We start from the raw sequence: 18,021 nt of genomic DNA, 5'->3' as shown, positions 1-18,021 counted from the left end.
TAATGTACAGTCCCCTCCCCAATTATGTATATACTCTGTCAGGATCTATGAGTAACAGTACTGTATATTTGAATACCGTATATGTCACAAATGTATCAGTACTAAATACCTATGTCCCTATGCCATAAATGTCATGTAGTATGTTGAGTATGTCAATATGAAATGAAAATGGGGGACCCTGATGTAAACAAGACGAAAGTCTTTCTCTGGTCTGCATCCCCTTAACAATTGTGTGTATTGAGCCGTACTGTATTGTACCCATTCTGCAATCTGTTAAATAAAGTGTTCATTCATTCATACAGTAGTAACCAGCATAAGGCCAGCACTGCTGCAGTCCCATAATAATGAGGGAGGGGAGGGGGCTTCTCACCGCCCTTCTTGACCATATACGGTCTGACGGTCTGCTTCAGCGCCAGCCACCCTGTATCCAGCCGGCGAAACTGGGCACAAGACGTCGGTATAGCAGCTCCGAGAGAGACCAGCACTTGTCATCCAGGTAAGAAAGACACACATTTCCACACAGTATGATCGTCTCACTTCATCAAACGGGTGACATCATCGATCGTGTTGTTCTACAATAGCTACATTGATTTCATATTTAATAAACCATGACGAGATCAGCCTGGGCCTTGTGGTGTGGAGCTGCTAGCTGGAGCCGAGAGGCCTGCGGTCTGACCGGCGTTTTATTTTAAGCTCAGCTAACGCGCGGTCCACGCGGTCGACAGCCGGCTAGTTTATTAGTTCGTTTATTTGTCAGGGACAATGCGAAATAAAACATTGTAGCGAGTTATAATAACAAGATACAGATCATCAGATGTAGGATTTCTAGCCAAGGCTAATACCCCTGTCCCTGTCGTGTTAGGGCTTTCGTCGAGCTGTTAAGACGACGGACATTTGCATAATTTGGCCAAAATAAACGTCTATACACATAACAATAACGAGGGTTGTTTGGCTGATATGGAAAACCATCATGTAGTTAGTCAGCCATGTGTGAAGTGATTGCTTCTGGATATATAATGTCAGCTAGCTGGATGACATTATTATAGCAAGCGCGTTGGTACTTGTGGCAAGAAGAACAAAAAACGTGCATCAATCAAATGAGTCTAATAGTATCTGTAACGTAAAGTTGTTTTGGCTTTTAATGTCCATTTTTTTTAGACTCAACGCGATTTGAGCTGCGCTTGTCGCCGAGTTCAGCAGTGAGCGCCACATCGACGGTCCTTTATTAATTAAGCTTATCGAATGTAAGGGAAATCTGATCCTAGGTCTGCGACTAAAGCCGGGCGTCTACCACGCTGTGGTGACGTCACTCAGCAGCGCCAAATAGTGTAGTTTCCCAGCGAATGAAAACATAAACGTTGTTATTTTTCTACCTTTACGATTAATTGCGAATATTTTCACGTTGAGCTATAGATTGTGGATAAATACGCACAGACAGGTACACCATGCCAACGTTAATGCTTTATTTATCTAAAACGAGCCGATTTAGAAATGGTCAATGGGAAAATACATTATTAAGTGGAACAGAGGGTGGAACAGGAAAAAACGAAAATGACATAACCACTACACCTCCCTATTGAGCTGTACTGTATTCTTGTACCCATTCTGCAATCTGTTAATAAAATGAGAATTTTCATTAATTCACGTCAACGTCAATTCGCAACGTGGAAATAATGGCTTATCACAGTGACATTAGTACAATTGCAAGACGAGCACAGTGAAGCTTATGGAAAGAGTGTCTTTCTTATCACATGCCATACCCTGACCTATTAACTGAATTAATTAATTCATAACCAAATGAACCTGTTCCGCCCGACTGGGTCGGTACCGACCCCAAAATGGCATGGTCATAAATCAATATTTTTGTTGCATATTTTTTGCGATTTTTTTATCAAACGTTTTCAAGTATTAACATCACTAACATGTCACAAAAGCATGTAGAATGTATATTATCATCAATATGTTAGTTTAGCAATAGGTTAAAAGTGCCATTAGATAGTTTTAACTTCTCGATTCGCTGAAGTCTATTACAAGACTGTGACCATTTTGGAACATTTGAATCATGGGAATTGTAGTTTTTTTGCAGCCATTTTGTCGAGGGGGTGCATAGCTGTGGATCAGCGTTGGAATTATTCCGAACTACACTTCCTGTCAGATACTGTGGGGGTTCAAAGTTCAGCGTTCTGAATGAATTATTTCAATAACTTGTTATTATTCGGGATAATAAGCCACAAAAGGTAACGTTTTTGACAAATATTGAAACGCAGTTAGTTTCTCCTCCCTATTGTTAGCATGTTGCAACAATTAGATCTGAAATTAGTTTCAAAATGGTTGCACTGTGGTGAAAATAAAAAGGTACAGTAGATATCATTATCTGTTCTTATGCACGCCTGTTGATACTAAATCCAAATTGAACTCATTTGAAAGATAATATATGTGTATATATATATATATATATATATATATATATAAATGTGCGAATTGGCTATAATAAGGTAATTTATAAGCATCATATTCTATATATTCTATAATAATATTTCAAATTGCATTGGTCCGGATGCGAGAATTCAGTACTGTATCTACAGAACCTTCTGTTTAATATTTTTTTAAGTTTGGTCATTATTATCATGGTGTTATTCACTGTCAAAGATTCAAAGAAAAATCATAATTCATATTCTCCTTTGTTTCATCACAATTTAAGCAAGCCTAGTAATAGACACAATATTTCTGACACTGTGAATACATTCCCTGAGGTCCATAGATGTACCTAGATACCAAGAATATGCAAATGAGCCTTGTAGAAGTGGAGCAATATTCCATTTACCTAGGTATATATTTTAGGTGAAAATATTCCACGGGTGGAACAGGTTAATGAACTGAATTAACATCTGTCCACACCGTTTCTCTCTTTTTCTGTCTTGGTGCTGTTGAATAGTAAAAAACGCAGCGATGCCGTCAGACCAGGCCAAGAAGAAGGCAGCGAAGAAGAAGGAGGCTGGAAAGGCCCGCCAGCGGACAAATAAAACCGACGTGCTCAATGGCGGAGAGGGTGAACTAGCAGAGAGCAAGGAGAACGGAGTGGAAAGCAATGGTGAGAGAGGCAATAAATACCAGTACAGTATAAATACCAGTAGGGTTGAGTTATGGTGGGTTAATCAGCATTAGGAATAAGCTACGCATTCTGATTCTGATCATCATCTTAACAATGATTTGGTTCAAATTGTTAGACATATTTGGAGATACTGACAGACAGCATTATAGGACTGACCCAACTACTTAGAAGCTTCAGTCGCTGCCATGGCTGTTCTTGTGTCAGAATGTCTATTCAAATGCTTCGGAGTCTTTGGTTTTTAGCCATCATCAACATAAGAAATTGCTTATATGAATAATAATCAAACATTCATTTTGAAAATCAGTTCTTCTCAGACAGATATTTTAGTCTTCGGAACTTAAAAAAAACCTGTCTTGACACATAACTCTCATTGACCCACCGCATTGATACTTTGCACGCAGGGAGAATAAAGCTTTGATTATTTGCTTTTGAAGCTCAGAAAATGGTAATCGGGACAGCCCCCCCCCCTACAGCATTACTACCCCAATGTCCAATAGACATGTTGTCCCCACTCCAAACATCTATGAAATAACCTGTTCTTTCTTGTTCTGCGGTCAGGGATTCACAGCCTGACAGCGGAGCTGGACGCATTTGAACTCGAGAAGACGGAGGCGCGAGCGGTGACGGGGGTGCTCGCCTCCCACCCCAACAGCACCGACGTCCACATTGCCAGCCTGTCGCTCACTTTCCACGGCGAGGAGCTGTTGATAGACACCAGCCTGGAGCTCAACACTGGACGACGCTACGGACTCCTAGGCCTCAACGGCACAGGTGACACTCCTTAAAACCCCACAACTAAACTCTCACGGCGTAGATCATCCATCTGTTCCCACCACTGAGAATCTCTGAATGTCTCTGAATATGATTTTGGTCGTCTCTTTGCCAGGTAAATCCATGCTGTTGTCGGCCATCGGTCATCGCGAGTATCCCATTCCAGACCACATAGACATCTACCACCTGACCCGGGAGATGGCGCCCAGCGAAAAGACGGCCCTGGAGTGTGTCATGGAGGTGGACATGGAGAGGATTATGCTGGAGAAGGAGGCAGAGAGACTAGCCCACGAGGACTGTGAGTTCACAAATGAAGCGCACCATTCAGCAATCGAATTAAGTGAAATGTGAAACATACATAAATAAACATAAACTGGACTTTTTGAAGAAGTCTATATTCATCATGCAGTGACACACTCATGCGATGGGCGGCACACACAGGAACACACACGCATGCAAGTGCTCCTGTCCGTCTTCGTCAGGGAACGCGACTGCGTTAGCCATCTGTTGTGCATGTTTTTCCATTGGGTTTATCTTTTATCGGGAGGGGGTACCCTTGCGAGCACGGGGAGAACATGCAAACTCCACACAGAAAGGCCCGGGAGATACCCTACCTGGCAACACAGAAACCTGGTCCCCAAGCGGGAATCGAACCCTGGACCTTCTAGCTATGAGATGACAGTGTTAACCACTACACCACCGTGCTGCATCCATCTTGTTGCTCAAGATGGATGCATCTATAAACTTATGTGTTGATGAGTTGAAATGCCGTCCCTCGTCGAGTTATTCTGTGACTTTGTGTCCACAGAGGTAGGGCTGGGCGATATGGCCTAAATATGATATCACGATATTTTCTGACCTTTTGGCGATACACGATACACATCACGATGTTTTTCTTTTTTACCCCAAACAATTCATTATGAGGCTTACCAAGACAGTATTTGATTTTGCAAGCTAACATTAAAGACAAAATAAAATACCCATGCATTTAGCATTTTTATATTATATATTAGATTTAGATTATTAGATTATATATTGCATATATTTAGCAATGAGATATTATATGATTTAGATATGAAATATGATGAATTGAAAATGGGGGACCCTGATGTAAACAAGACTAAAGTCTTTCTCTGGTCTGCATCCCCTTAACAATTGTATGTATTGAGCTGTACTGTACCCATTCTGCAATATGTTAATAAAGTTTTAAATCAATCAATCAATCAATAGCATTTTAATGAAACTACTGTATATATGTATGTCTCTAAATGTTTTGATGAATTGAAAATGGAGGACCCTTATGTAAAAAAGTCGAAAGTCTTTTTCTGGTCTTCATCCTCCTGTACTGTATTGTACCCATTCTGCAACCCTTTAACAAAGTCTTCACTCATTCATTCTGACGGAAACATATAATTTTGATTGACAGTCGAGTCTGCCAATTACGTCACAGCGCTTGCACCCGCCCTGCTGTTCTTAGCACCAATCGGCAAGCTCCTAGTTTTTTACTTCCTGAATGTCCTGTGGCTGAACAACGTCAACAAAGCTACTAACGTTAGCTCCCCGCGGCCGTCGAGTAGGAGACCAGTGCTCAACAGGATGACTAAATGAGGCATAATGATTTTACTACAACGAATGTTATAATAAAAGCCTTTCCATACATCTGTCTGATTGAAAACTTTATTAACAGACCGCGGAATGGGCATATCTCAGCACGGGCTGAGATATGAACGAGTAACGTGTGGACAGATTGACGCGACACAATCCTCTTGGGCAAAACATCACGATATCCACGATACGTTGAAAAAGTGTATCGTTAATGAACTGTACCCGATATTTATATAATATCGTCATATCGCCCAGCCCTACACAGAGGTTATATATGATTGATTGAAAACTTTATTAACGGATTGCAGAATGGGTACAATACAGTACGGCTCAATACAAACAATTGTTAAGAGGATGCAGACCAGAGAAAGACTTTCGTCTTGTTTACATCAGGGTCCCCCATTTTCAATTCATCAAGACATTTATGACATACAAGACATATACACAATATACAGTACTGTTTCATCACGACATTTGTGACATACAAGACATATACACAATATACAGTACTGTTTATGAGACGGATCTTACAAGAAAAATATATACATTAGACGGGGAAGAAACTACATTGGAGGGGGTTGGGTGGGTGGGGTTTGGACATTTGCCAGGGCCCGTTTCTAATTGCAGTCACCCGTAGGTGCTCTTTGAGAGCGGTTTTGAAGGAGGGTAGGGATTTAGATTATTTTACGGCTGTGGGGTAGGGCGTTCCACATTGTTGTGGCATAATTGCGAAACGTGACATACGTTTTAATAATCGTTTACAGCCGAGTGCGAGAAGCTGATGGAGCTGTACGAGCGCCTGGAGGAGCTGGACGCGGACAAGGCGGAGGTGCGCGCCTCCCGGATCCTCCACGGTCTGGGCTTCACGCCTGCCATGCAGAGGAAGAAGTTGAAGGACTTCAGTGGAGGCTGGAGGATGCGCGTTGCTCTGTCCAGGTGAGCAGACGGGACACATGCCACCACCACGGCACGGAGTGGACAAAATGTGCCAGATGGGGTCCGGTCTGCTTACTGTTGTTATTTCATTTCAACCTTTTATTTAAAATTGTAAGCTTCGGCGGTTTCCCTCATTTACACAAACGACGATTGTACAAAAAGGAAAACGGTACATAATACAAAAAATATTCACATTCCGTGGCTGAGTGGCGCAGTGGGCAAGGCGCTCGCCACTAACGCAGGATATGCTGGTATCGAGCCCAGCTCTCGGCGTTGCTACCGGCTTGGCCGGCCGTCATACTAACACAATTGGCAGTGTTAGAGGGTGGGAAAGCCGGTGGGTGGGGATTGGACGTTGTGGACAGCGACTCCTACAGGTCGGTTGGGTGACGCCGGTGCGGCGGAAACGGGAAGTATCGGGGGCAGCGTGAGCCTCCCACGCGTTACTCCTCGCCACAGAGTTCGAGCTGCTGCGGTGAAAAGATGCGACAGGCTGCCTCCTCGTGTACCGGAGGGGACACGTGATGCAAGGCTTCTATCCTCACTACAGCCGACCAGTGGGAGGCATAGTCTAGCAACGTTCAAGACAGGGGAGGGAAGAATTGGAAACACGAAATTGGGATGGGAGAAAAGTTGAAAATGGGGAGAAAAAGTGCATTAAAAAAAAAACGTTTAAAAATTATTTTAAAAGATCAGCTAAAACAGTTACAGGTAGTCACACAATGGTCTGAAATCATACGTTTAAACATACCGAGGGAAGGGAGAACCTCCAATTTCAGAGAGAGTTGAAGGACATTCCATGAATTAGAGGCATCAAAGGAAAAAGCTGACTTCCCTAGATCAGAACAAACTTGAGGGACCCTAAGAACCATCCAGTCATTTGATCAAGCTGAATAGGTTCAAATATTCCAATATTCCAATCTAACAGTGAAGAGATATAAACAGGTTGTTTACCAATAAGGGCTTTAAAAATAAATGAATACCAGTGTTTGTTGCGCCTTTCTGTAAGAGAAGGCCAACCCACCCTATCATACAGGACACAATGGTGAGTATCATATCTGTCACCAGTAATAAACCTAAGAGCTGAGTGATATGCAGAATCCAGAGGTTTAAGAGTTGATGCCGCAGCATGCCTATAAATTACATCACCATAATCCAAAACTGATAAGAAGACCGATTCAACAATTATTTTTCTACTAAATAGAGGAAAATTGGATCTGTTTCTGTACAGGAAACTAATTTTCTGTCGCAGTTTAGAGGCAAGATTGTCCACATGGAACTTAAATGTAAATTTCTCGTCAAGCCACAGGCCAAGATATTTATACTCCGTGACTCTCTATACAAGAGCCACTGACAGTAGATATCTGCACATCATCAAAGTTAATATTTCTTGCTCTTGAAAACAACATAAACTTTGTCTTACTAGCATTAAGAACCAATTTAAGACCAGCAAGGGCATCCTGTAGACTAGAGCATAAAAGGAAAGTTGCAATTTCCCAATGGCCAACTGTACAGCGTCAGCAATGCAGTACACAATTGTGTCACCAGCATACAAATGGGCATGACATCCGTACAAAGAAGAAACAATATCAATATAAATTGTAAAAAGGACAAGACTCAAAACTGAACCTTGTGGCACACCTTTAGTCATGGCCAAGAATTCAGATTGGGCTTGACCTAACTTCACACACTGCCGCCTAGAAGATGGATAATCCTGAAACCAGACACAGGCATTATCATCCAACCCAATGTTGGATAGTTTCTTTAGAAGTAAGTAGTGATCAACTGTAACAAAGGCTTTTGATAAATCAACAAAGAGGGGCAGCACAATGTTTCTTCTCATCTAATGCTGAAATAATATCATTTGTAATCAAAGTGATGGCTGATGTTTAGTACTATGTTTGGCTCTAAAACCAGATTGCTGAGAACTAAGTATGGAGTTAATTGAAAGGAAAAACGTAAGTTGCTTGTTGACTCCGCACGGTGCAGCGGTTTGGCAGGTTGTTTTCGGCTGGTCTCCATCCCGTCTGTCCCGTTCGCGTCTAGTTTTTTTACCAACGGATTTCCAGGTTCGCGTTCTGCGATCTGATTGGCCACTGACATTTCTGGTGCGATCTGATTGGCTATACTGACGTTTCTGGTCATGTGACATGTGCGCCCCAATCGCGTGACGTGCCCATTTCCGCCTCGAACAGCATGCAAACTACCTAACGCCTAGTTTATCACTGGTTAAAGCTTAGGCGACTCTTTTGAAGTTGGTTAAGGTTAGAGTTTGGAATCAGGGCTGGTGTTCTATCGCCCTGCTCTAAAGACAAACTCTAACCTTAACCAACTTCGAAAGAGTGTCTAAGCTTAACCGGTGATAGAAACAGGCGTCACACGATTGGCGCGACCAGAAACGTCATTGGCCAATCGGATCGCAGAACGCGAACGCGGAACTGGAAATCCGTTGGTAAAAGTAATCGGGCGTCCCGTTCTTGTGAACGTGATATCTCGGAAGCGCCTTGAGGGGATTTGTTCAAATTTGGCACAAACGTCCACTTGGGACTCGAGGATGACTAAACAGATTTTTGGTGGTCAAAGGTCAAGGTCCCCGCTGTGACCCAGGGTTTCCATTGGCAATTTCTTTGGCTGGTCAACGTGGCCAATAAGATGTAAATGTATGAATGAATCCTCTGTTGGTCCAGGGCCCTGTTCATCAAGCCCTTCATGCTGCTATTGGACGAGCCCACTAACCACTTGGATCTGGACGCCTGCGTGTGGCTGGAGGAGGAGCTCAAGACGTAAGTGCAGCCCCCCCCCCCCATCACACACACAGACACACACACACACACACACAGCAATGCACATGGCTAAGTGGCTGTAATTTTGATCCTATACTTCTCTCTGCCAGGTTCAAGCGAATCCTTGTGCTCATTTCGCACTCTCAAGACTTTCTGAACGGTGTTTGCACCAACATCATCCATTTACACCAGAAGGGCCTGAGGTACTATACGGTAAGAACTGGGAGGTGTATCGAGTATGAAAGTATGCAGTCATGGATCCATGCAAAAAGGTATAGATTTTCACTATACCGCCGCCATCTGTGGTATATTGTGAGAGAAATATATTCACATACTGGAGCCCTGATTGATACTGGATTTTTTTTTAGGCCAATGCCAATACTGACATTAGAGTAAACAATGTGTGAATTATATTTTAGAGCTTGAACCAAACGAATTTGCATGTTCTATTCTATATTCTATTCCAAATAGCTTCATCTTCATTGAAGATAAATAAAAATGATTCCTTGCAGCAGTATTGAGAAAGGAAGATCCCACACTGCTCTTGCTCGGCATCAATTCAATCGGCACACTTTTATATGCTAATGTTTCAGTCCCTCTGGGCTCGCTCAGAGTTGCAGTGTCAGGTTACACACCAGATTACAATACACTGGTGGACAGCATGCAATGCCAGTCTTCCCACTAACAAAGAAACCAGATGTTGTCGGTGGCAACATGGCAGTGCCATGGCAAAGTTGAATACAATATTTAAAAAGTGTGTTCATGAAATGTAACCGATCATTTTGTAAAAAAAAATGCAGCCGTTTTGGTCATTAGTTCAAAATGTGATAAGATTTATAAAAGAAATATGAAAGTAGATCTTTCTTAAACATTACATTGCACATGGTGCAACATAGTTCATGATTTGCTAAAAGGGTTCGTCAGTGGCTTGTGAAAATGTAAACATTTTCCTACGAAATGTTGTCGAAGTGATCGTCTGAAAATGTAAACAATTGCTGAGATAAATAGCAAAGTGTTGAATATTGATATTATCCGTTTCCCACCATGTTCAGTCATTGTTGATAATCATTAAGGTGATCGGTGTCTTCACAAAGATGAGTACCATCATAAAGTCAAACTGAGCAAATTTGTTATTTCAGAAGAATGTATCAAACTGGTAGCCCTTCGTATGACTCAGTACCCATGAAGTAGCTCTCAGTTTCAAAAAGGTTGGTAACCCCATCTCTAGTGAATGAAATAGCAGTGAAGATAGACTGTTCCTCATTCTGCTGGGGATCCCCAGACCTCACTTTGGAAAGGTTTAGGTCCCCCATCATCACATCTAAACCATATCCTTCCAGGGCAATATCAAACTTTATAGGCATAGCATCAGCTGTCCCTGCTTGGTCCTCATAGTGCCTCGACAGATCACAGTGCGTCTCTGTGATCTCACACAGAAGCCATATTAGGAGGTAGGGTGTGTGTACTGTGTTGCTAATTATGTGTGTGTGTCAGCGCTGCCTTTTCTAAGGACAGTGTGTGGCGGGTTGGTGGGGGCCGCCGGGTGACCATTGACCATGCAAATCTATTTCTGTCTGAAGGGTAACTATGACCAGTATGTGAAGACCAGGGAGGAGCTGGAAGGGCACCAGATGAAGCGCTTTAACTGGGAGCAAGACCAGATGGCACACATGAAGGTAAACGGGCACACCTTGTGGTGGATTTGTGCACTGCATTTTAAGTCATTCATTCACAACGGTACAGGAGCACAGTTGTTGCCAGTGCTCCTAGTGGGGGGGGAAAAATCTGTAATACAGGCTTGGAAAATATATAGCAAAAGGTTTTGGAAAGACTATAAAGATCAATATGTTTATTCCCCCCCCCCCCCCCCCCCCAGGCACTAAGCGGTTCAAGAATCATACCAGTTTTCTTGACATGTGGGTTCCAAGTCATTTTTGCTTTGATACAAACATCAAGGCACCATTTTTTTCTTTTATAATTTTTTTCATAATCTTATACTGTGAAAGGTTTTAGGATGTAATACAGTATCTGAAGAAGAATTCCTCCTTTTCCTTTTTTAGACACTGAAAAGAAATGCACCTCAACGCATGGCGAGGTGTTTGGCACTCAACGCATGGCGGCCAATAACGAGAATACTCAATTAATTATTTAGTTATTGGCAATTAATGTGTTAAGAAGAATGACTTTGCACCCACATGTCAAAAAGACCGGTACAGTCCCTTTTTTAAATGCTTATCATCAACAAGACAAAGAAAAGACTACATACCAGTCCTGTAGCTCGATGGGTAGAGCATGGCACTAACGATACCAGGAGTAGGGGTTTAATTCTCACTGTAACCGCCCCATACCAAGACAAAATGGATGACGCACACCTACTACTGTAAGGTGCTTTCTATAAAATCATGTAATCATAGCCAATGGCAGATGTTACGTTACCCAAAAAGAACCGACGTCCCAAGTGTTTAGTTGTAAGCACGAGCCAAATTGATACCTGGGACGTTCACATCACCTATCCATCAAAACCTGTTACATAGAAGCTGACGGACACAAGTCGGGTGATCGAAATGTCACAGTTGATCCCAGAATGGTTATATGAACATCCAAAATGTGTAGGAAACCTGCATTGTTGTGGTCACTCTTAACATCTCTGTCCTCTCGTCCTCCAGAATTACATAGCCAGGTTCGGCCACGGCTCTGCCAAGCTGGCGCGACAGGCACAGAGCAAGGAGAAGACGCTGCAGAAGATGGTGGCCTCTGGCTTGACTGAAAAAGTATCGAGTGACAAGGTAAGAGGGGATACAAATCTTTTTAATCTGGTATATATGTTTGCTTGCAGAGAAGATAGACCGGACGCCGAAACCATTGCTGCAGATTGCAAGCGTGGCTGGTCCAATCTGTTAACATGGCTGGTGTGAACGGTCCAATCTGTTAACATGGCTGGTGTGAACGGTCCAATCTGTTAACATGGCTGGTATGAACGGTCCAAATCTGTTTAATAAAGTAAGCTGAGGTCAGTCTGAATGGAGTTTAGTAAGCTGAGGTGAGTGAGTGGAGTTTAGTAAGGTAAGCTGAGGTGAGTCAGTGGAGTTTAGTAAAGTAAGCTGAGGTGAGTGAGTGGAGTTTAGTAAGGTAAGCTGAGGTGAGTGAGTGGAGTTTAGTAAGGTAAGCTGAGGTGAGTGAGTGGAGTTGAGTAAAGTAAGCTGAGGTGAGTGAGTGGAGTTGAGTAAAGTAAGCTGAGGTGAGTGAGTGGAGTTTAGTAAAGTAAGCTGAGGTGAGTGAGTGGAGTTTAGTAAAGTAAGCTGAGGTGAGTGAGTGGAGTTTAGTAAGGTGAGCTGAGGTGAGTGAGTGAGTGGAGTTTAGTAAGGTAAGCTGAGGTGAGTGAGTGGAGTTTAGTAAAGTAAGCTGAGGTGAGTGAGTGGAGTTTAGTAAAGTAAGCTGAGGTGAGTGAGTGGAGTTTAGTAAGGTAAGCTGAGGTGAGTGAGTGGAGTTTAGTAAAGTAAGCTGAGCTGAGGTGAGTGAGTGGAGTTTAGTAAAGTAAGCTGAGCTGAGGTGAGTGAGTGGAGTTTAGTAAAGTAAGCTGAGCTGAGGTGAGTGAGTGGAGTTGAGTAAAGTAAGCTGAGGTGAGTGAGTGGAGTTTAGTAAAGTAAGCTGAGCTGAGGTGAGTGAGTGGAGTTTAGTAAAGTAAGCTGAGCTGAGGTGAGTGAGTGGAGTTTAGTAAAGTAAGCTGAGGTGAGTGAGTGGAGTTTAGTAAGGTAAGCTGAGGTGAGTGAGTGGAGTTTAGTAAGGTAAGCTGAGGTGAGTGAGTGGAGTTTAGTAAGGTAAGCTGAGGTCAGCTAAAACACGCACCGTACACACCTATGAGTTAAAGACTGGGACGATGGAGAGAAGTAAAAATGACACTAGCATGCCGTCATTGGCTTCACCTTAAGTGTTTTGATGTCATAATGTCAACATACTGTTTATTTGATTGATTTCTTTTGTTGGACCCTGTCTTTCTTTTTTTTGTATTTGTTATGCAAGTTATTATTTTTATTTTTTTGAATTGCATTTCTTAAATGTATTTTCTTCTTTCATCTCATTGTATGTTTTATACCTTGTCCTATTCTAAACGTTGAATAAAACACTCGTCATGAAAAGCGAGCTGTGTTAATGCTTGTGATGATCTGTCTGCTGCAGACCCTGTCGTTCTCTTTCCCCACCTGTGGGAAGATCCCGCCCCCTGTCATCATGGTTCAGAATGTGAGCTTCAGCTACAGCGACGACACAGTGAGTATTGTTATTACAGTCTATAAAGTATTAATGCTGCTATGACGCCCGCATTTCCCCAAGGGGATCAATAAAGGAACATTTGACCTTATCTTAATGATAAATGTCGGCGAAAACGGTGATTATACATATTTCTTGTCAGGTTGGTAAAATGTGAGATTTTTTAAGCCAGTAATCTGTCAATAAAGCTTTAATACAATGGACACTTAATTGGTTTAATGTCCTATCTGATTCAATTCTCCACATCTGTTTACGCACGTTTGTTTAGAAACCTAACCCTTACCATAACCCTATAGCCTTAAGCTGAGTGACGTCACGCCTAACCCTAAGCTAAGATGGAGGTCACTTGCTGAAACACAGTGAACACTTGGTGGTTGACATCATAATTACCTGGTGGGGAATGTACAGATATCCCAGGACATGTCTATAATCACCATAACGTAGACTATGACCTGGTCTGTTATCCCCTACAAATGTCCTAACCCAGTTGTACAGTAAATGACCAAGTATGGCTTTGTCAGTACTCCAATGTACAGCCCCCCACCCACCCACCAAACCCCACCCCACCTACCCAACCTCCTCCAATGTACAGTTTCTACGTCAAATGTATATACACTCTTTTCTGGACACTTTTTGTATCACAAACTGTACGGTATTTGCAAATCTGGTATGTCATAAATGTCTAGATGTAGCAGTACTGTCTACCCTGTATGTCATATATGTTATGATGAATTGAAAATGGGGGACCCTGATGTAAACAAGACGAAAGTCTTTCTCTAGTCTGCATCCCCTTAACAATTGTTTGTATTGAGCTGTACTGTGTACTGTACCCATTCTGCAATCTGTTAATAAACTTTTCAATCAATCAATCAATCAATCCCCCCTGCAGCCTCCCATATATCTGAACCTGGAGTTTGGTATTGACCTGGACACACGAGTGGCTCTAGTGGGGCCCAATGGAGCGGGGAAGTCCACACTGTTGAAGCTCTTAATGGGAGAGGTAGGTTGAACCCTGAATCACTACTAATCTCGTTTTGGGACGGGAAGTAGGTGTGTTATTTATCTTCCACTTTGCTTACTTTATTGTTCTTTCTCTCTTTAGCTCCTCCCAACCGACGGCATGATCCGCAAGAATTCTCACGTCAAGATCGGCAGATATCACCAGGTAGGGCTCCGGGCTTATTATTACACCTGCATCTTTTAGATTACCATGACTACAAGAGCCAACCATGAGGATGTTACCATGACTACAAGAGCCAACCATGAGGATGTTACCATGATGACAAGAGCCAACCATGAGGATGACCTCAAGTTGTTATTCGTGTTTTGTGTACAGTATATTGTGCTGTTTCTTCTTATCTGAACTCCTGTATTGATCTGAACTAAACCGATGGCCCGCTTGCACAGAGCCAGAAAAGAAAAGAAAAAACTGTCTGGTACAGTAAAATAGTCGATCCCTGGTCCAATCAGACGAGCAGCACTTTACCCGCCTTCAAGTGTTTTGGCCCATATTCCCACTCTCTGAACGTTATGCTCTGAAAATAATCAATGTTTGGATGTGAGACTTCCTGGGAATCTACACACCCGACACTTGATGTACGTGACGCGTGGACGCTAAAGTCAGTCTCCCATTCATTGTTACCAGAGCAGCTTCTGACTTTATACCTGATGATGACATCACATGTTTGAGTCTCACTTTCAGAGAGAGTAGCTCATGTTCATAAATATTGATAGAACCTTCCTTGGTCATGGAAGTAACATGTTGGAATTCTTAATGTGAGGTGGGTTTCCCCCTTTTTAACTATTTAATTGGGGATACAATAAAAATTATTTAGTCTGGACCAGTGGACGTGGCAGCATCTAATGTCATGTTTGTCTCCTACATGGTAGCATCTGATGTCATGTTAGGCTCCTACATGGCAGCATCTGATGTCGTGTTTGTCTCCTACATGGCAGCATCTAATGTCGTGTTTGTCTCCTACATGGCAGCATCTAATGTCGTGTTTGTCTCCTACATGGCAGCATCTCACAGAGCAACTGGAGCTGGACCTGTCCCCCATCGACTACATGATGAAGAGCTACCCTGAGTTCAAAGACCGGGAGGAAATGAGGAAGGTCATTGGACGCTACGGCCTTACGGGGAAACAACAGGTGGGGATTGGATTCAAACCCGCGAGCAACAAGCTCATCCAGGAAGTGCCTTTTATTTAGTCTGGTGCTCGTAGTGGGAAGAGATGTTATTTAGTCTGGTGCTCGTAGTGGGAAGAGATGTTATTTAGTCTGGTGCTAGTAGTGGGAAGAGCTGTTATTTAGTCTGGTGCTAGTAGTGGGAAGAGATGTTATTTAGTCTGGTGCTAGTAGTGGGAAGAGCTGTTATTTAGTCTGGTGCTAGTAGTGGGAAGAGCTGTTATTTAGTCTGGTGCTAGTAGTGGGAAGAGCTGTTATTTAGTCTGGTGCTAGTAGTGGGAAGAGATGTTATTTAGTCTGGTGCTCGTAGTGGGAAGAGATGTTATTTAGTCTGGTGCTAGTAGTGGGAAGAGATGTTATTTAGTCTGGTGCTAGTAGTGGGAAGAGATGTTATTTAGTCTGGTGCTAGTAGTGGGAAGAGCTGTTATTTAGTCTGGTGTTAGTAGTGGGAAGAGATGTTATTTAGTCTGGTGCTAGTAGTGGGAAGAGATGTTAGCTAGTAGTGGGAAGAGCTGTTATTTAGTCTGGTGCTAGTAGTGGGAAGAGCTGTTAGTCTGGTGCTAGTAGTGGGAAGAGATGTTATTTAGTCTGGTGCTCGTAGTGGGAAGAGATGTTATTTAGTCTGGTGCTCGTAGTGGGAAGAGATGTTATTTCTGGTGTGTATTGTATATCGCTGAATTCATACCTAAACTGATTGAAGATGGATGTCACCCCATATGTTAGTACAAATTATTACCCAAAGCAACAGTAAGACTGACTTGTTTTAAGCCTTTTTTCTGACACTAATGGCTAGATGGTCCAGGAATGCATTGAAGGATTTTATATTTTCCTAGGCTATGTTGATGATAAAAAAGGTTACACTGGTCGAGGGCTGAGCAGTTTCCATACCAGGCGCTGATGCATCCAGTCATTAGGCTCTCTACGGCTGTGGCTCTGTAGAAGGCTATATAATCATTCATTGCTTTAATTTAATCACTGCATGTCCTCCTCCTTTTCAGGTAAGTCCGATCAGGAACCTGTCGGACGGTCAGAAGTGCCGGGTGTGCTTAGCCTGGCTGGCCTGGCAGAATCCCCACCTGCTGTTCCTGGACGAGCCCACCAATCACCTGGACATCGAGACCATCGACGCCCTGGCAGACGCCATCAACGCGTTCAATGGCGGCGTTATGTTGGTCAGCCACGACTTCAGGCTCATTCAGCAGGTAGGAAAACCCACACGCTTCTCATTCACCGGTCACTGTGGTTCATAAAGGCAACAATACTGGATTCCTTTCGGGATAGGGGTGAATGGGGAACCGGTTTGTCCTAAACCGGGTTATTAAATGCATTTTTATTTTTTTAATTTGTTTTCAGTTTGGTTTCTGCTCGTTTTCAGGGTTTGCTTGTTTTAGTTATTAGTTTGTTTAGTTAATTTATATATTTGCAATATGGGGAATATTTGTCCAGGGGATTTAGAAGTTCAGAATAGGCATTGTGTGATACAAACACACCATGTTGTGAAGGCAATTGACTCGCAACTGTGTACAGTACATTCCAGTCTCAATGAACTACTGACTTAAGTTACTTTTGTAAGTACACACAATGTTCGTTTTTTTTATTTTAAAGTCTACCGGTAGTTTTTATTTAGTTCACAAATGTTGTTTTTTCCACATAGTTAAATAAAAACTATCATAATAAACTTCAGTCCTGAAGACTCTTGACTAACAACAACCATTCATTCACCTTCCCAGGTGGCTGAGGAGATCTGGGTGTGTGAGAAGCAGACCATCACCAAGTGGAACCATGATATCCTGGCGTACAAGGAACACCTGAAGGCCAAGATCGACAGGCAGCAAGCGCACGACATCTAAAGCAACATTCTTATTCTCTTGAGCCACTCTCTTAAAGTTGGAGTGTTCCTTTTAACCCTGCATCATGGATTTGACCCGCAAGCTCTCTGGGAAAAGGATGAACAATGAAACGGGGGTTTGGATTTTCAGGAATGCCCAGAAAGAGAACTGAAAAACAAATCTCTTATGCATCTTATTTAGAGACTCAAGTTTGACAACAATGCACCCTTGATGATTCTGACCCAAACCCACCCACCGCCCACCCCCTTCACCTCAGGCTGTGATCCGATTGGCTTATTTTTCACCTGAAACATCTCGGTGCATGTTGGAATGCATTCCAGCGCACTTCGTCATCATAGAAAAAGTTTTATTTTTCCAAATGTGATGTTTTATCCTAATATGTATGCAGCAGCTTTTAGGTCATATTTTATGATATTTAAAATACATCTTTTGTGTAAAAAGAGCAGTTATGCCTTCTTATTTAACAATGTAAATGCAATAAAAGGTTTGTCTGAATAAAGTGGACACACAA

General features: G+C 42.6%; 1 protein-coding gene across 1 annotated transcript; it reads left to right on the top strand.

Moving 5' to 3' along the window:
* The first annotated feature begins 415 nt into the window (after positions 1–415).
* abcf2b (ATP-binding cassette, sub-family F (GCN20), member 2b) lies at positions 416–18,016 on the top strand. Its single transcript, XM_084325625.1, has 15 exons — positions 416–496; positions 2,936–3,091; positions 3,671–3,883; positions 3,999–4,181; positions 6,253–6,424; positions 9,112–9,207; positions 9,318–9,420; positions 10,788–10,883; positions 11,874–11,993; positions 13,384–13,473; positions 14,363–14,473; positions 14,576–14,638; positions 15,496–15,624; positions 16,659–16,862; positions 17,391–18,016. Exons 2-15 carry the CDS (start codon positions 2,950–2,952, stop codon positions 17,508–17,510), a joined length of 1,842 nt encoding a protein of 613 aa, XP_084181751.1. The 5' UTR covers positions 416–496; positions 2,936–2,949; the 3' UTR covers positions 17,511–18,016.
* Positions 18,017–18,021: the final 5 nt, after the last annotated feature.

The sequence above is a fragment of the Notolepis coatsorum genome (assembly GCF_963971535.1).
Source record: "Notolepis coatsorum genome assembly, chromosome: 12".
NCBI lineage: Eukaryota > Metazoa > Chordata > Actinopteri > Aulopiformes > Paralepididae > Notolepis > Notolepis coatsorum.
The sequence above is the reverse complement of the archived record's forward strand: the minus strand, read 5'-3'. Positions and strand labels throughout refer to the sequence as shown.